The following is a 17,994-nucleotide window of genomic DNA, read 5'->3' on the forward strand; positions in this document are numbered from 1 at the left end:
GTGTGGAGCCCCAGCAGCCCTAGGGTGACACAGGGCTGGAACTGGGAGAGGTTAGGAAGGAACTACCAGTTATGTAGATAAATTGGGTCTCTTTCTTTTTTTCCCCCCCCTCCAAGGTTGAGAGGAGATTTTATGCAAATTCAGCAGGGGTCTAGAAAATGGGGAACAGTGTTCCAGTTGGTGGGAAGGTTGGGAACAAAAGGGTACGGATAAAGGTAATTGGTAAAGGAAGAAAAGGCAACATGAGGGAAAAACAAGTTCCGTGCAGCGTATAGTTAATGTCTGGAGCACGTTCCCTGAGAATGTGGCGGAGGCAGATTCAGTTGAGGCATTTGAGAGGAAATTGAATTAAGTGAAAATGGAGGAAGTGCTGAGTTATGGAGAGATGGGTAAATTGCTGTAATGGAAAGCCAGCGCAGACACGACTGACCAAATGGCCTCCTGTGCTGTGGCAACTGTGTGGTGCCGTGCCTCGTTCAGTGAAAGGCAGCCGCTGGGCCTGAGAGCGGGCCCAGACCAAAGCTGCGGCCTCGGCCACCGGCTGATGCCATGGTGGCAGAAATGGCAACACACCAGGTAACGCATTAGCGATGCTCCGGCAAAGACAGGCTGACAAATAGCAAGCGAAGAGGGGAGGAAACTCCGTAGCTGAGCAGTGAAACATTCCACCTGAAACAGTATTCCCAAGGGGCACCACCTCTTGTCCCATTCCCGGGAAGTGTGTGGTGAAGTTTTCAACGGGCATATTGCATAAACTGGAGGGAATATTAAAAATGTTCCCAACATGTCAATGGTCACTGTATCAGACAGCCCCAGAACAATTCCATGCACGTCTCTTGAACAGAATGTAAAGAATTCTCCTTTAATACAGGCATGATTGCTTCAGGCCTGCATGTGTTCTCCAAATGAAAGTTTATTATTCAGGCACACAGATGAAAGTAATTGGGTGTGAGTCAAAAAGTGGTTATTTTGACCAAGCGCCTTTTTGGGCGAGATCCAGACCTGGATTTGCCCACATTTAGTCATTTTGTTTTGGGCCTGGGGAGGTTCTTCCCAGTCTAGCCCACACTTCGAAATATTTTCAACGCTGGAGAACTTCCCCCACCCCACACTTGCCAAGTGAGGACATCCTGCCCGCCCCCCCCCCCCCCCCCCCCCACACCAATTCACCAGTTGGTGAATTGTGCCCATTATAATCACGCAATACATTTCTGTTGCCTGGTTTTCTGCAGGCTTGACGTCTGTGGGTATATTACATCTGACTGCTTGTGAGCAACTCCCCTGAAGACTGCTGTCCATCATCTCCACTGTTTCCAGAACCTTTTCCTTTTTGAGTGAGGCCGCCTGATGCTCAGCAGTGTGTCAGGTATTGAGGTTCCTCCAGGCAAACCTTTTGATTATAATAATAATCTTTATTAGTGTCACAAGTAGGCTTACATAATGAAGTTGCTGTGAAAATTCCCTGGCCGCCACACTCTGGCACCAGTTTGGGCACACAGAGGGAGAATGCAGAATGTCCGACTTCCCTAACCAGCACATCTTTGGAATGTGGGAGGAAACCGGAGGAAACTCACGCAGACACTGGGAGAAAGTGCAGACTGCTCCGCACACAGTGACCCAAGCAGGGATCGAACCTGGGTCCCTGGCGCTGTAAAGCAACAGTGCTAACCACTGTGCTACCCTGCCGCCCATATGATCTGTGTTTCTGTGTTACAAAGGAACAGAAGATCCTGTCAACTTGTCCACCCTATTGGAACAGCCAAATGTGGGACGCTTCCGCGCCGTGCTGGCTCCCTGTGGGGGCTGTCGTGTTGGGTGTTCCGATACACAAACAAACCAACACGGTTGTAGATGGTACAACGCTGTTTTATTATTCTGTACAATAATAACTTCTGGCTGTGGTTCGTACTTCACCAGCTAATCCTGTGGACCCAGCCCTAGCACTGTCGTAGTGAGGCACTCAGTACATGGTGTATGTCTGAGTGGCACGCTGTGATCTCTGTGCTCTGAGCTATCTCCTGGTAGAATGAGCGGGAACTGTGGTGTTCCCTGTTTTATAGTGCGTGTGCTCTCACGGGTGTTTGGCTGTGATGTTGTGTGTGTGTGTGTGTTGGTTGGTCCGTCTACCTGTCCATCAGTGTGTGTGATTGCACCATGATATGTTAATATGGATATCATGACCGGGGCTAGAATAGGTCGTGTCCGGCCCTGTTTGCACCGTCGTGAAACGCGACGGCGCGAACACTTGGCCTCAATATTGGAGAATCGCCCCCGTGATGTTTCACAAGGTTCATGTGAACTATTTAAAATGGCTGATTTGACTCCAAGCAGTGGATAATTTGCTTAGAAAGTGGAACAAAGTTGACATGGGCTCAACAGGCCAAATGACCTATTTCCTACACCCACAACGCTAAATGGGCATGGGGTCTCTAGTATTATCACTTAATCCCTTTGCCTGCATTCCCAGATGACGACACAAACCCACAGAATGGTGGGATCCACAAATGTACCACTTTCGGTTCGACTTGAACGATAAATACAAACTTGCCAGTGTCAACCATGTAGTCATAGCAACATGAAACATATACAAAGGGGCACACTTGGCCTGTGATAGAGGACACCGCCTGTTTCTGATTTGTGTAGTATTTGAAAGGCTGAGATGATTTTATTTTTTGTTATTTGTTTCATAATGGGGGTTCTGAGGTCCTCTGGAGCTCAGCTGTTTAGCACAACATCAGCAGGCAGCGTGTTACTGAAGAGTGTTCACTCCAGGAAATGCGATCACAAGGCACTCTGCCCTGTCTTTAACAGTGTTGTTTCCTGCCTGGTCTTTAAAAATAATCTGTGACCGCAAGAGCATGTGGTGGAATGATGGACGAGGTTGGACCTGCTCTTTGCCAAACCTTGCTTTCTGCTTACCTCGGCGCTTTAGCGGTGCTGCCCCTTTTTGTCTTGGAGAGCTCTTCAATTTATAGGCCGAGGGTTCAGGTGATGTGGCAGTCACTGGGTGAAGAGTTCATGTGGGAGTTCTGACGACGTTGCCGAGAGCACGAGCGAAGATGGCGGGGATCCAAAATTAGTGTCAGTGACGCAATATTTGGCTTTGTGTGATGGGACGTTTGAGGGAGGTGTCGAGGCCAGTTTGGTGTCTCAAAACGCGTGCCCGGCTGAGATTAGCTCATTTGGCAGGGAATTGATAATGGCATGATGTGCCTGCGCAAAGTTTCATGAACATGATTATAGTGCTGGCAATAGTGAGGCAAGGATCAAGAGGCTTGAACTGCTGAAGGGGGTAAATAAATGATTGGTATAGAAGGCTCGGGTTAGTTCTCTGGCACTGGAAGAATACTCCAAAGCGAGATGGCTCTGTCCTCCTTGAGGCCACCATACTCCTTGTGAAGCTATTGGGAGGGGGGAGTTTTGAGTGAAAGAAAGGTATGAAGCAAATATCACGAGAAAGTAATTTGTATATTTGGTTTGCATTTGCACTCCGTACAGAGGAATGAGAACTCTTTTTGAAACTCCGATGCACGGAGACTCAAGCCAGTCTACAGAGAGAGAGGGAACGAGAAAGAGGAGTACCTCTTTGCCTTGGCGTGAAATACCCCCTACCCTTCTCCTTGTAAGGAGCTAACCCAATTCCGGAAGGTTCCGTATAGGTTGGAAGGAGGCACAGGGCTTAGTGCCTAGCAGGGGGCGCTTCGGCGAGGGCTGGGGAGACTAGTGGGGTGTGTACCAGGGTGGCGAGGCTGGTGGCGGGGGCAGTTTTTGGCAGGCCAGGTCCGCGAGCGGCCAGCGGCATGTTGCACTGCGTGGCCGCCACCGTGTGCATGCGTGGCCATGGACCCGGCCATTCACTGGCTGTATCTGCAGGTAAGGCTGCTAGCCCCCCACCGGATGGAGGATCGGTGCGGGGGCGGCGCCAACTTTCTGGTGGTCAGACCAGGCTGATCCTGTGGAATTGGCCTCCAGATCGGAGAATCCAACGCAGGGTTTTTTAGCTCCCAAAGCCCTCAGCTCAGCAATGCCTTCCTTAACCTCTGTCTCTTTCTTTCTGCCTGTGTCTGTCTATTTCTGTGATGAACGGTTACTGCCTTATCATCATGTAAGGTGATGTCCCCTTTAAGACTGGGCTTGGAACCCTGGGGACTCCGCCTCTGGCTCCACCCATCTGTGAGCCATATATAAAGGGCTACCTTGTGGGCTGTACAGCAGTTAACACATGTCTCAGCTCTAGCATAGTTCTTAGTCTAATAAAGCCTTCTTTACCTTTTACACTCTAAGCGTCATTATTGAGGGTACCTCAGGTGTGTACCAGGGTGGCGAGGCTGGCGACGGGGGCAGTTTTTGGCAGGCCAGGTCCGCGAGCGGCCAGCGGCATGTTGCACTGCGTGGCCGCCGCTGTGTGCATGTGTGGCCATGGACCCGGCCATTCACTGGCTGTATCTGCAGGTAAGGCTGCTAGCCCCCCACCGGATGGAGGATCGGTGCGGGGGCAGCGCCAACTTTCTGGTGGTCAGACCAGGCTGATCCTGCGGAATTGGCCGCCAGATCGGAGAATCCAACGCAGGGTTTTTTAGCTCACAAAGCCCTCAGCTCAGCAATGCCCTCCCTAACCTCTGTGTCTGTCTTTCTGTCTGTGTCTGTCTCTCTCTACAAGATCCACTCTCTTGATCCCACATATATATCGGGAGTTTGCACATTCTCACCCTCACAGCCCAAAGATGTGCAGAGTAGGTGGATTGGCCATATATATACACAAGTCCAAATGGTACAAACATTAATTTTGTGTTGGAGAATCAGGGTACCCCCGTCAGTACCAACGTACGGGGAGGCGGGGTGGATACTCTGATTATTAAAACCGTTCACAACACATTGGCCATGCTAAATTGCTCCTTAATTGGAATTTAAAGTATTTGCTAACTATTGTTAAGCATTGTTTATCTGGTAATTATAAGCTATATTTCTGTGATCAGGTAATTCAATACTGTGTTAATATAACGTTTGTTTTATTGCACCTTATTTTTGAGCGAAGTTACCTCTGGAGCAAGCTATCCCTTCCTCACAGTTTTACAAAAAGAAATGTTGGGCTTCCAGCCCAGTATCCAAGCAAATGTTAAGGCCTGGTCCAGGATTGTAAAGTCGTTATTACATCTTTGGAAAAATCTCTCTGGGTTCACATCTTAAAATGATGCCCTCCGGTGCTGGATCCTTCTGCCAGCAGGAACAGATTTTCTTCCCATGTCTACTCTGTCCAGACCCCTCAGGATTGTGAACACCTCTCTTCAATGAGAACAGTCCTAGCTTCTCCAAGCTATCCATAGACTAAAGTTTCTCACCCTGGAGCCAGAGCCATTCTCGTGAATCTCCGTACCCTCTCCAATGCCTTCACACCTTTCCTAAAGTGTGGTGAAGAGCTGATGCTCCAGTTGAGACCAGGAGTCACTCATTACCTCTTTCCCAAGCTTTTACCCCCCTTCTAAGAAATCAACAATGTGAAATTTGGCTGATAACACTGTTACCACACCTTAGGATGTTTTTACTATGTTAAAGATGCCATATAAATGTAAGTTCTATCTGGATGAGATTCAGGGGTAGAGAATGTTTTACTTGGTTTTCCTACTCCAATATTAATTACTGAGGCAGCAACAGGGAGTTTGCTATAGTGACAAGTAACTGACAAAGTGGAATTCCATGCTTGTATGGAGCCCGCCCTTTGACTGTGTTGGCTGAAAAGGCCCCTGTTTGTCAGGTGGCTGAAGTTTCTCCGTAATGGGATTCCAGTCACTGGCCCTGTGCTACGGCCCTTCTCTGGAAACCAGTGAAGGCAATTTGTGGTTGAGATCCATCCCCCGCCCCCCCCCTGCCTGGTGTTCAATAGTCTTAGCATTACAAAGTCTTTCTGCTTTTAAGCCCATTTGGGTCTTTTGAAGGACCTTCCAAACAGTCCCACTCGCTTTCCTCACTTTCTGGCAATTTGTTCTTCCTTGTATATTCATCCTATTCCCTTTTTTTTTTTTTGATTGAATCTGTTTCCACCACCCCATCAGGCTATGCATTCCAAAACCTAATCATTCATTGCGTAAGAAATCTCTTCTCGTGTTGACACAGTATTTTGTTGATCACCTTGAATCGGTGCCCTCTGGTTATCAACCCTTAATGTCATGAGAAATGGTTTCTCTTTGTTCCCTCCGAAACAAATTGTCATTTATTGTGCATTTAGTCTTTTTTTTTTTGAAAAAGTGAATTTAAATTTAGAGTACCTGATTTTTTTTTTTCCTAATTAAGGGGCAATTTAGCATTGCCAATTCACTCACCCTGCACATCTTTGGGTTATGGGGATGAGACCCAGGCAGACACGGGGCGAATGTGCAAACTCCACACTGACAGTGACCCGGTGCCGTACTCGAACCTAGGTCCTCAGCGCCATGAGGCAGGAGTGCTAACCACTGTGCTACCGTGCCGCCCAATGTGTGCATTTAGTCTGCTTGCTGTGTTAAACGAGTTAACTCCTAAATTAGAATTGGGGTCAAGGCAACTGAGCTGCCACTTCTTTATATTGCAGGTCATGATGTGCTGGATTGTGTTTCTCAAGCTTGCAAAATCTCTCTGGGGTCACATTCACATAATCTCCATATCAATTGCCATAAAAACCCATCTGGTTTACTGAAGTCCCTTGGGGAAAGAAATCTGTCGTCCTCACCCAGTCTAGTCTACATATGACTCCAGATCCATGAAATTGCCACAAGTGCCAGGCAATGGCCATCTTCAACAAGAGAGGATCTAACCATTGCCCCTTTACAATCAATGGCAATACTATCAACCACCTGGGGGTTACCATTGACCAGAACTGAACAGGACTAGCCCTATAAATAATGAGGCCACCAGAGCAGGTCTGAGACTTGGGAATCCTACAGCGAGTAAGTCTCCTCCTGCCCCCGCGCCCCCCCCCCCCCCCCCCCCCCCCTCCCAACAAGGCATGAGTCAGGAGTGTAATGGAATACTCTCCACTTGCCTGGATGAGGGGCTGGTGTGTTGGGTGTTCCGCTATACAGACGAACCAACATGGTTGCAGATGGTACAACTGTTTTATTACTATCAATAACAACATCTGTAAACTTATGACTGTGGTTCGTTCTTTACCCTTTAACCTGTGGACCCAGCCCTAGCACTATCTTAGAGAGTCACTCAGCACATGGTGTATGTCTGAGTGGCTTGCTGTGAGCTCTGTGCCCTGAGCTGTCTCCTGCTTGAATGAGCGGGAACTGTGGTGTTCCCCGTTTTATAGTGTGTGTGCTCTTGCTTGTGATTGGCTGTGATGTTGCGTGTGTGTGTTGATTGGTCCGTTGATCTGTCCATCAGTGGTGTATGTGTGTTTGCACCATGATGTTTATCTGAATATCATGACAGCTGGTTTAGCACGGGGCTAAATCAATGGCTTTGAAAGCAGACCAAGGCAGGCCAGCAGCACGGTTCAATTCCCGTACCAGCCTCCCCGAACAGGCGCCAGAATGTGGCGACCAGGGGCTTTTCACCGTAACTTCATTTGAAGACTACTTGTGACAATAAGCGATTTTCATTTCATGAGTGCGACAAAAGCAGCCCTTCCGCAAATATTCAAACCCTCCACCACCGGTGCACGGTGGCATCTACGACCACATCCCGTAAAATTAATATTAAAAGAAAAAATGTGGTTGACTCTTAAACTGCCCTCTGAAATGATTTAGCAAGCCAGCCAGCTCGAGTGGAACTGGGGATGAAAGAAAACAAAAGGGAAAATAACCTCTCAGCAACTAGCCTATCAAGCTCAATGATTTTCATGCAGCAACGTCCATCCCTCGCTGTAAACTTTTGGCCCCACTCAATCATTCAGCAAAAGCAATGAGCCCAGCAGAACAAATCATCTGAAATCTATTTAATATTTTATGTCGAATTTGCTGAGTATGCAGCTGAATTTCTGTTCCCTATTTGAAGCATTTCTTTGTACCAGTTTCATAATTGTCTTGGGGGGAGAGAAGTGTGGCGAACTCTCATTGAACTATTTTTGGTTCCATCCTGTTTAGCTTAGGAGTGGGTCACAATTAGGATTTTCTTTTTGTTTCACAGCTCAGCAAAGATGGTGTGATTTTTTTTTAAATTTAGTTTTACTGGGAGTGGGTTGTGCAAGGAAGGGCCAGTTGTCTGACCTGTCACACAACCGCTACGTGGGCCGATGCTGAAGGAATTAATGGCGAGTCTCGCTTGCCCTCTGCTAAACCGTTGGGGTAAATGTTTGCATTTTTTTTTTGTGCCTTTGCCTTCAGGTGCAAAGCCCAGAGCTGGGGGCGTTCGCTTTGGAGCTGAGAGCCACGAGGAGGGAGCAGCCAATCATGTTCACTTTGAAGAGAAATTACATGACTCTGTTGTCATGGTGACCCAAGAGGAAGATGGGAGTTTTTTAGTGAAGGTGAGATCTCTGGAAACAAACTCGTGGCTTGTTATGTTAAGCATTCAATTCAGCATGTGGATGGCTCTAGCAAGGTTGGCAGTTACTGATCGTCTTAGTGCCTTGAACGGGCCACAGTAGGCCTTCCTCGAGCTGGTGTTTTCTGTTCTTACCCCCCCCCACCCGTATTCTTTCTTCATTCGTCTCTTAAATCTTATTGAGTTCAATCTGTCTGTATTTCTCCACCTCTACACTGGGTGTGGTGCTGCAGGAGGAATTAATAATGGATAACCGAGGGAAATCCAGAACTGGGTGAGCAGAGATTTTCCTCCAATCAAATATTGGAAAGACTGATGTCATTGGGCGGGATTCTCCGTCGGCGGGATCCTCCGCTTCACCGCCAGTGCACTCGTGCCTGCAGATATCCTGAGGCCTCGGGGTGGCCACAATGGAAAACCCCACTGGCCGGCTGCCAGGCTAAGGAGGCTGCGGCCAGCAGGCGCGCCCTGCGCCAGAAAACGGGTCTGGCGGGGATGGAGAATCCCGCCCATTATCTTCAATTTCTGCCCCCAATTCTATTCCCTATTCAGTGACTCCATCCTTCCCACTTCCCCACTGTCCAAATCAAATGATTTGCAACCTTGTCATCCTATTGACCCTGGGACAGGGTTCCAATCATGTGTGTGTCCACTACACAATCAAAGCTGCTTCCTTCCACCTGAATTGCAGAGCACATCTCTGAGATAGCATTGGCAAGTTTTGGCACTGAAACCATTATTCTTGCCTGTGTTACCACTTGACTTGGCTATCACAATGCACTTCAAGATGGCCTCCCAATTTAAACCCTTCATAACTTCAGTTCATCCAAAACTCTACACATATTCTAACATATTCCAAGTCCCATTCACTCAACATCTCTGTTCTTGCTGACTTACATTGGTTCCCGGTTTAAAAAAAAACACCTCAACTGTTTAAAATTCTCATCCTGGTTTTCAAATTCCTTCCTTCTGATTTGCACTCCCCCCCCCCCCCCCCCCCCACCCTGTCACTGCATCACCTCCTCCAGCCCCACAGTCCTCCGAAGTATCCTGCGCCCACCTCTAATTCTGCACAATTGTGCATCACCAATCTTCATTGCTCCATTATTGGCGACAATGCCTTCAACTGCCTGGGTCCTAAGCTTAGAAGCTTCCTCGCTGTCTCTCTTTTAGCACAATCCTTTTAAAACCTATCTCTCTCTAACCCTCTTTTTTTTGCTCAAATCCACCCCAATATCTCCCTGCAAAGCTCTGTGTCAGGTGTGGTTGGATTACACTCACGGGAGGCACCTTGGGATAATTTGCTACGTTAAAGGTGCTGTACAAATGAAGGTGTCGGCTGTTGAATTTGGTCCAGTTCTTTCACCTCAACCTCTGACGGACAGGTGAGCTAACTAAACCGATTGTGTGGCAAATGTGTAAGGGTAGTGGATGCACCATTGAGTCACCAAATGTCTTTTGGTGTGTGTCTTGGCAGTATATCCAAAAGAACCTGCTATCCCTCACCAATTTTATTTGATTGATTGATTTTATTGTCACATGTACCGGTACAGTGAAAAGTATTTTTCTGCGACCAAGGGAACATACACAGTACATACATAGACAAAAAGAATAATCGACAGAGTACATTGACAAATAGTACATCAACTAATAGTATTGGTTACAGTGACATCAACAAATAGTATTGGTTACAGTGACATCAACAAATCGTATTGGTTACAGTGCGGAATAAGGGTCAAACAAAGCAAATATGTGAGCAAGAGCAGCATAGGGTGTCGTGAATAGTTCTTACAGGAAACAGATCAGTCCGAGGGAGAGTTGTTGAGTGTTTTACTGGGCAGAGATTTTTTTTATTCATTTACAGAATGTAGGCATCATTGACTAGGCCAGCATTTATTGCTCAACCCCATTGCTGGGGGTCTGGAGTTGCATGCAGGCCGGTGGTAAATTTCCTAAGTGAACTAATGTGTTTTTACAACAATTATCATTAGACTTTTAATTCCAGATTTAAAAAAATTATTGAATTCCGCTTTTTTCACCTGTCATGGTGGGATTTGAACCCGGGGCTCCAGAGCATAAGTCTGGATCTCTGGATTACTAGCCCAGCAATAATACCGCTACACCACCAGACATTGCAGGGTCAGTAGAGCTTAGTATGCCATTGTTGTCCTTTCCGGTGCCAAGTCGATGCCAGGTAATCCATCTGATTTCATTAATTTTAGCGGTTTGATATTGATGGAATAGCTGTGTGTCTGGAGTCACATGTAGGCATGAACAGGAAATTCCTTCCCTAACGAGAAGGGCATTGACCAATGGTGGTCATCAGACTTTAAGTCCAGATTTTGTATTGAATTCGAATGGCACCGTCTGCCGTGGTGGGATTGGATATTGGGTCTCTGGATTACTAGTCCAGTGGCAATACCATTGCCAAAACCAAAAAGAAATGTTGGCATTCCTCAGCAGGTCAGGCAGCATCTGTGGAGAGGAGCAGGTCGAGATGACCTCTCATCAGAATTTACAACCTCTCCCTCCTATGTGCCACCCTGACATTTGGGCACCCAGGCAGTGCTCCTGCTGGCTTGGCAAGGTCATCTGGGCTCCTTGGCAGTAGCAGTGCCAAGGTGCCTGCGTTCCAGCGGGAGGGCCAGGCAGGAAGTCGCCCTACACTTACCCTAACCACCCAGGGGTCTCCAATGGCCCAGGAAATTTCGGCGGGAGAACAGCTGGTGAGTCAGTTTCAGCGGGAGCAGTGCGGAAGTGGCTGCTGGGAGGTAAGTCTGTCCTTTAAAAGCACTTGTCTTTGCAGGGGCAGGCCATTCGATTTCGGCGGGAGAACAGCTGGTGAGTCAGTTTCAGCGGGAGCAGTGCGGAAGTGGCTGCTGGGAGGTTAGTCTGTCCTTTAAAAGCACTTGTCTTTGCAGGGGCAGGCCAGTCGATTTCGGCGGGAGAACAGCTGGTGAGTCAGTTTCAGCGGGAGCAGTGCGGAAGTGGCTGCTGGGAGGTAAGTCTGTCCTTGTCCTGTCCACTTGTCTTTGCAGGGGCAGGCCAGTCGATTTCGGCGGGAGTGGAGCTGGCTGGTTAGTCAATTTTAGCAGGAGCTGAGAATTTTTTTTTTTTTTTAAATTAGTGTTTTAGGCGGGAACAGGAAGACGACCCGCGGATGTCTGGGAAGACCCTCACCAATAAATTCTGGTGGAGAGGAAACCCGAGACACTACACGTGTAGTGTCTCCCACCCGCCCTCCTCCTCTAACCTAATAATAAAACCCATTGGTCTGAGGTAAGTACCATATTTTATTATATTATTATTATTTTTTATAAAAAATTAAATTTAGTTGTTAGCCAGATCTTGGTAGAAAGTTAGAGGAATGGCAGGGAAGGGAGTGCAATGTTCCTCCTGCAGGATGTTTGAGGTGAGGGATGCAGTTAGTGTCCCTGCTGATTTTACCAGCAGGAAGTGCTGCCATCTCCAGCTCCTCCAAGACCGAGTTAGGGAACTGGAGCTGGAGTTGGAAAAACTTCGGATCATTCGGGAGGCAGAAGGGGTCATAGATAGCAGCTTCAGGGAATTAGTTACACCAAAGATTGGAGATAGGTGGGTAACTGTAAGAGGGACTGGGAAAAAGCCGTCAATGCAGGGATCCCCTGCGGTCGTTCCCCTGAGAAACAAGTATACCGCTTTGGATACTTGTGGGGGGGGGGACTTACCAGGGGTAAGCCATGGGGTACGGGCCTCTGGCACGGAGTCTGTCCCTGTTGCTCAGAAGGGAAGGGGGGAGAGGAGCAGAGCATTAGTAATTGGGGACTCTATAGTCAGGGGCACAGATAGGAGATTTTGTGGGAGCGTGAGAGACTCACGTTTGGTATGTTGCCTCCCAGATGCAAGGGTACGTGATGTCTCGGATCGTGTTTTCCGGGTCCTTAGGGGGGAGGGGGAGCAGCCCCAAGTCGTGGTCCACATTGGCACTAACGACATAGGTAGGAAAGGGGACAAGGATGTCAGGCAGGCTTTCAGGGAGCTAGGATGGAAGCTCAGAACTAGAACAAACAGAGTTGTTATCTCTGGGTTGTTGCCGTGCCACGTGATAGTGAGATGAGGAATAGGGAGAGGGAGCATTTAAACACGTGGCTACAGGGATGGTGCAGACGGGAGGGATTCAGATTTCTGGATAACTGGGGCTCTTTCTGGGGAAGGTGGGACCTCTACAGACAGGATGGTCTACATCTGAACCTGAGGGGCACAAATATCCTGGGGGGGAGATTTGTTAGTGCTCTTTGGGGGGGTTTAAACTAATGCAGCAGGGGCATGGGAACCTGGATTGTAGTTTTAGGGTAAGGGAGAATGAGAGTATAGAGGTCAGGAGCACAGATTTGACGTCACAGGAGGGGGCCAGTGTTCAGGTAGGTTTGAAGTGTGTCTACTTCAATGCCAGGAGTATACGAAACAAGGTAGAGGAACTGGCAGCATGGGTTGGTACCTGGGACTTCGATGTTGTGGCCATTTCGGAGACATGGATAGAGCAGGGACAGGAATGGATGTTGCAGGTTCCGGGGTTTAGGTGTTTTAGTAAGCTCAGAGAAGGAGGCAAAAGAGGGGGAGGTGTGGCGCTGCTAGTTAAGAGCAGTATTACGGTGGCGGAGAGGATGCTAGATGGGGACTCTTCTTCCGAGGTAGTATGGGCTGAAGTTAGAAACAGGAAAGGAGAGGTCACCCTGTTGGGAGTTTTTTATAGGCCTCCTAATAGTTCTAGGGATGTAGAGGAAAGGATGGCGAAGATGATTCTGGATAAGAGCGAAAGTAACAGGGTAGTTATTATGGGAGACTTTAACTTTCCAAATATTGACTGGAAAAGATATAGTTCGAGGACAATAGATGGGTCGTTTTTTGTACAGTGTGTGCAGGAGGGTTTCCTGAAACAATATGTTGACAGGCCAACAAGAGGCGAGGCCACGTTGGATTTGGTTTTGGGTAATGAACCAGGCCAGGTGTTGGATTTGGAGGTAGGAGAGCACTTTGGGGACAGTGACCAGAATTCGGTGATGTTTACGTTAATGATGGAAAGGGATAAGTATACACCGCAGGGCAAGAGTTATAGCTGGGTGAAGGGCAATTATGATGCCATTAGACGTGACTTGGGGGAGATAAGGTGGAGAAGTAGGCTGCAAGTGTTGGGCACACTGGATAAGTGGGGCTTGTTCAAGGATCAGCTACTGCGTGTTCTTGATAAGTATGTACCGGTCAGGCAGGGAGGAAGGCGTCGAGCGAGGGAACCGTGGTTTACCAAGGAAGTGGAATCTCTTGTTAAGAGGAAGAAGGAGGCCTATGTGAAGATGAGGTGTGAAGTTTCAGTTGGGGCGATGGATAGTTACAAGGTAGCGAGGAAGGATCTAAAGAGGGAGCTAAAACGAGCAAGGAGGGGACATGAGAAGTATTTGGCAGGAAGGATCAAGGAAAACCCAAAAGCTTTCTATAGGTATGTCAGGAATAAGCGAATGACGAGGGAAAGAGTAGGACCAGTCAAGGACAGGGATGGGAAATTGTGTGTGGAGTCTGAAGAGATAGGCGAGATACTAAATGAATATTTTTCGTCAGTATTCACTCAGGAAAAAGATAATGTTGTGGAGGAGAATGCTGAGCCCCAGGCTAATAGAATAGATGGCATTGAGGTACGTAGGGAAGAGGTGTTGGCAATTCTGAACAGGCTTAAAATAGATAAGTCCCCGGGACCTGATGGGATTTATCCTAGGATTCTCTGGGAGGCCAGGGAAGAGATTGCTGGACCTTTGGCTTTGATTTTTATGTCATCATTGGCTACAGGAATAGTGCCAGAGGACTGGAGGACAGCAAATGTGGTCCCTTTGTTCAAAAAGGGGAGCAGAGACAACCCCGGCAACTATAGACCGGTGAGCCTCACGTCTGTAGTGGGTAAAGTCTTGGAGGGGATTATAAGAGACAAGATTTATAATCATCTAGATAGGAATAATATGATCAGGGGTAGTCAGCATGGCTTTGTGAAGGGTAGGTCATGCCTCACAAACCTTATTGAGTTCTTTGAGAAGGTGACTGAACAGGTAGATGAGGGTAGAGCAGTTGATGTGGTGTATATGGATTTCAGCAAAGCGTTTGATAAGGTTCCCCACGGTAGGCTATTGCAGAAAATACGGAGGCTGGGGATTGAGGGTGATTTAGAGATGTGGATCAGAAATTGGCTAGCTGAAAGAAGACAGAAGGTGGTGGTTGATGGGATATGTTCAGAATGGAGTACAGTCACAAGTGGAGTACCACAAGGATCTGTTCTGGGGCCGTTGCTGTTTGTCATTTTTATCAATGACCTAGAGGAAGGCGCAGAAGGGTGGGTGAGTAAATTTGCAGACAATACTAAAGTCGGTGGTGTTGTCGATAGTGTGGAAGGATGTAGCAGGTTACAGAGGGATATAGATAAGCTGCAGAGCTGGTTGAGAGGTGGCAAATGGAGTTTAATGTAGAGAAGTGTGAGGTGATTCACTTTGGAAGGAATAACAGGAATGCGGAATATTTGGCTAATGGTCAAGTTCTTGAAAGTGTGGATGAGCAGAGGGATCTAGGTGTCCATGTACATAGATCCCTGAAAGTTGCCACCCAGGTTGATAGGGTTGTGAAGAAGTCCTATGGAGTGTTGGCCTTTATTGGTAGAGGGATTGAGTTCCGGAGTCGGGAGGTCATGTTGCAGCTGTACAGAACTCTGGTACGGCCGCATTTGGAGTATTGCGTACAGTTCTGGTCACTGCATTATAGGAAGGACGTGGAGGCTTTGGAGCGGGTGCAGAGGAGATTTACCAGGATGTTGCCTGGTATGGAGGGAAAATCTTATGAGGAAACGCTGATGGACTTGAGGTTGTTTTCGTTGGAGAGAAGAAGGTTAAGAGGAGACTTAATAGAGGCATACAAAATGATCAGGGGGTTGGATAGGGTGGACAGTGAGAGCCTTCTCCCGCGGATGGAAATGGCTGGCACGAGGGAACATAACTTTAAACTGAGGGGTAATAGATATAGGTCAGAGGTAGGTTCTTTACGCAAAGAGTAGCGAGGCTGTGGAATGCCCTACCTGCTACAGTAGTGAACTCGCCAACATTGAGGGCATTTAAAAGTTTATTGGATAAACATATGGATGATAATGGCATAGTGTAGGTTAGATGGCTTTTGTTTCGGTGCAACATCGTGGGCCGAAGGGCCTGTACTGCGCTGTATTGTTCTATGTTCTATGAAATGAACTTCCAACCACACCGAGATACCCCATCAGAAATTATTTTAATTTCAGATTTCCAGAATCTGCAGTATTTTGCTTTTGTTGATGCCCTTTTTTGTATCAGTGTTAGTTTTCAGAAGCCCGCTAACAACACCCAGCCCTACCTCCCCACCGCCACCTCTCTCGACTCCTTTACTGCTGCTAAATTGTCAGATGCTTGTCCGACATCCAGTACTGGATGAGGGGGATTTTCCTCCAAATAAATGTTGGAAACTCTGAAGCCATTGTTTTCTGTCCCCGCTCCAAACTCTCTTCCCAGATATATCCTCCATCTCACTCCATGGCAACTAAATCAGATTGTCTACAGGTAGTATAGGTGTCATATTTGAGCCCCAAGCTGAGCTTCTGACCACAGGTTTTTACTATCTAAGACCCATCTGTTTCCATGTGTCACCTCATCTGACTCTGCTGTTGTCTCTGTGCCTCTGCTGTTGAAACCCTCATTCATGCCTTTGTCACCTCAGAATTTGACTGTTCTGATGCCAGCCTGACCGGCTCCAACATTCTAACCATAACCTTGACGTCCAAAAATGCCGCCCGAGTTCCAACTCTTACTAAGTCCTATTCTCCTGGTACCCCTGTGCTCACTGGCTCCCGGTCCAGCAAACATCTGGATTATAAAATTCCAATCCTAGTTTTCAAACCCTCTGTGGCCTTGCCCCCACACCCCCTTCCTATCTCTGTAAACTCTCCAGCCCCACAACCCTCTAAAATGTCTGCCCTCGTGAAACCCTGGCCTCTTGAGCAAACCCAGTTTTGTTGCTCCACCATTGGTAGCTGTGCCTTCGGTTACCTCGGGTGCGATTCTCCCAAACCATTTCAAAAGTTAATTTGTGGTGGGTTTTTCACAGAGTTTCCCGCCGGCTCTGCCGGTGAGTTCCTTAACGCTATTCAATGACACTTTTTGGTCACTTTTTTGGGCCCTGGGGACTTTCTCACCGGTTTAGACCACACTTCGAATTTATTTTAGCACTGGGGAGCTGAACTTGGATATCAGGCCGCCATTTTGAAATGGCACCCCGATCTCTCCAGTGAGCTTGTGAGTCCCCTGCCACCCCCAAGCCCTCTTACAGCACCCCCTTCCTTCTAGAACCCCCACTATCATCCCTCTATCCTCCCAGAGGCCCCTATTTATCTGTCCTGCACTCTTTTACCCTTCAACCCCCCCCCCCTCCCCCTCATTTTATGGGCTTGGCCCCCCCACGCCCTTGGCAGTGCCACCCTGGCACTCGGGCACCCAGGCAGTGCTCCTGCTGGTTTGGCAGGGTCATCTGGGCTCCTTGGCAGTAGCAGTGCCTGGTTTCCAGCGGGAGGGCCCCGCCTTTGACCAAACTTTAGGTAATCTGATCTAATGCCTCCTTTAATGTGGCGTGGTGTTATATTTTAATTTGGAATGCTTCTGTGAAGTGCCTTGGATATTTTATTCTGTTCAAGCTGCTGCACAAATAAACGTTGTTGTTGTTGTATCAGCCAAGAGAGGGTATTCTCAAAACAACTGACGTCTTTATGTTGTCCATTGCCTCTGTTTACAATAACCACCAGGCAGATCGACCGAGAGAGAATGGCCATTCGACCCAGCTTTCCAGCTCCAACCCATTGCATAACATTATGGATGGCACTGCTGCCTCACCGTGCCAGGGACCTGGGTTCAATCCCAGCCTTGGGTGAGAGCTTGCACGTTCTTCCCGTGTCTGCGTGGGTTTCCTCCGGGTGCTCCGGTTTCCTCCCACAGTCCAAAGATGTGCAGGTTAGGTGGATTGGCCATGATAAATTGCTCCCGAGCATCCAGGGTTGTGGAGGTTACATTGTGGGGCTAGGGCGCGATAGATGGGGGAGTGAACCTAGGTGGGGTTCTCCTTTGGCGAGTCGGTGCAGACTTGATGGGTTGAATGGCCTCCTGTACTGTTTCTTTGATTCCATGGTGAATAACATAGCAGGCTTAGGCCATTCGGCCTGTCGAGCTGTTCCGCTACTCAATAAGATCATGGCCGATAGGATTGTAGCCTTAACTCTACTTTCCTGTCTGCCTCCTCATAATCCTTTTCATCTGTCAAACAGCCTTAAATCTCCAATGGGCCAGCCCCCACTGCTGGCTGGGGAAGAGAATTCCAAACACACTCAATCCTCTGAGAGAAGCAACTCCTCATCTCCATCTCAAATAAGAGACCCTTTATTTTCAAGCTGTGCCCCTTTGTTCTAAATTCCTCCATGCGGGAAACACTTTACAGTATCTTTCTACCCTGTCG

At 48.0% G+C, this 17,994-nt stretch overlaps 1 protein-coding gene across 1 annotated transcript in view; it reads left to right on the forward strand.

The window, feature by feature from the left end:
• The window catches only part of adissp (adipose secreted signaling protein), a 171,640-nt gene that overhangs the window by 23,263 nt on the left and 130,383 nt on the right, over positions 1 to 17,994 (forward strand). Inside the window, exon 3 of the mRNA XM_072497678.1 lies at positions 8,304 to 8,446. Within this exon, the coding sequence (XP_072353779.1) occupies positions 8,304 to 8,446 (143 nt within the window). The remainder of the gene's footprint in view (positions 1 to 8,303; positions 8,447 to 17,994) is intronic.

This window comes from Scyliorhinus torazame, chromosome 3 (assembly GCF_047496885.1).
Source record: "Scyliorhinus torazame isolate Kashiwa2021f chromosome 3, sScyTor2.1, whole genome shotgun sequence".
NCBI lineage: Eukaryota > Metazoa > Chordata > Chondrichthyes > Carcharhiniformes > Scyliorhinidae > Scyliorhinus > Scyliorhinus torazame.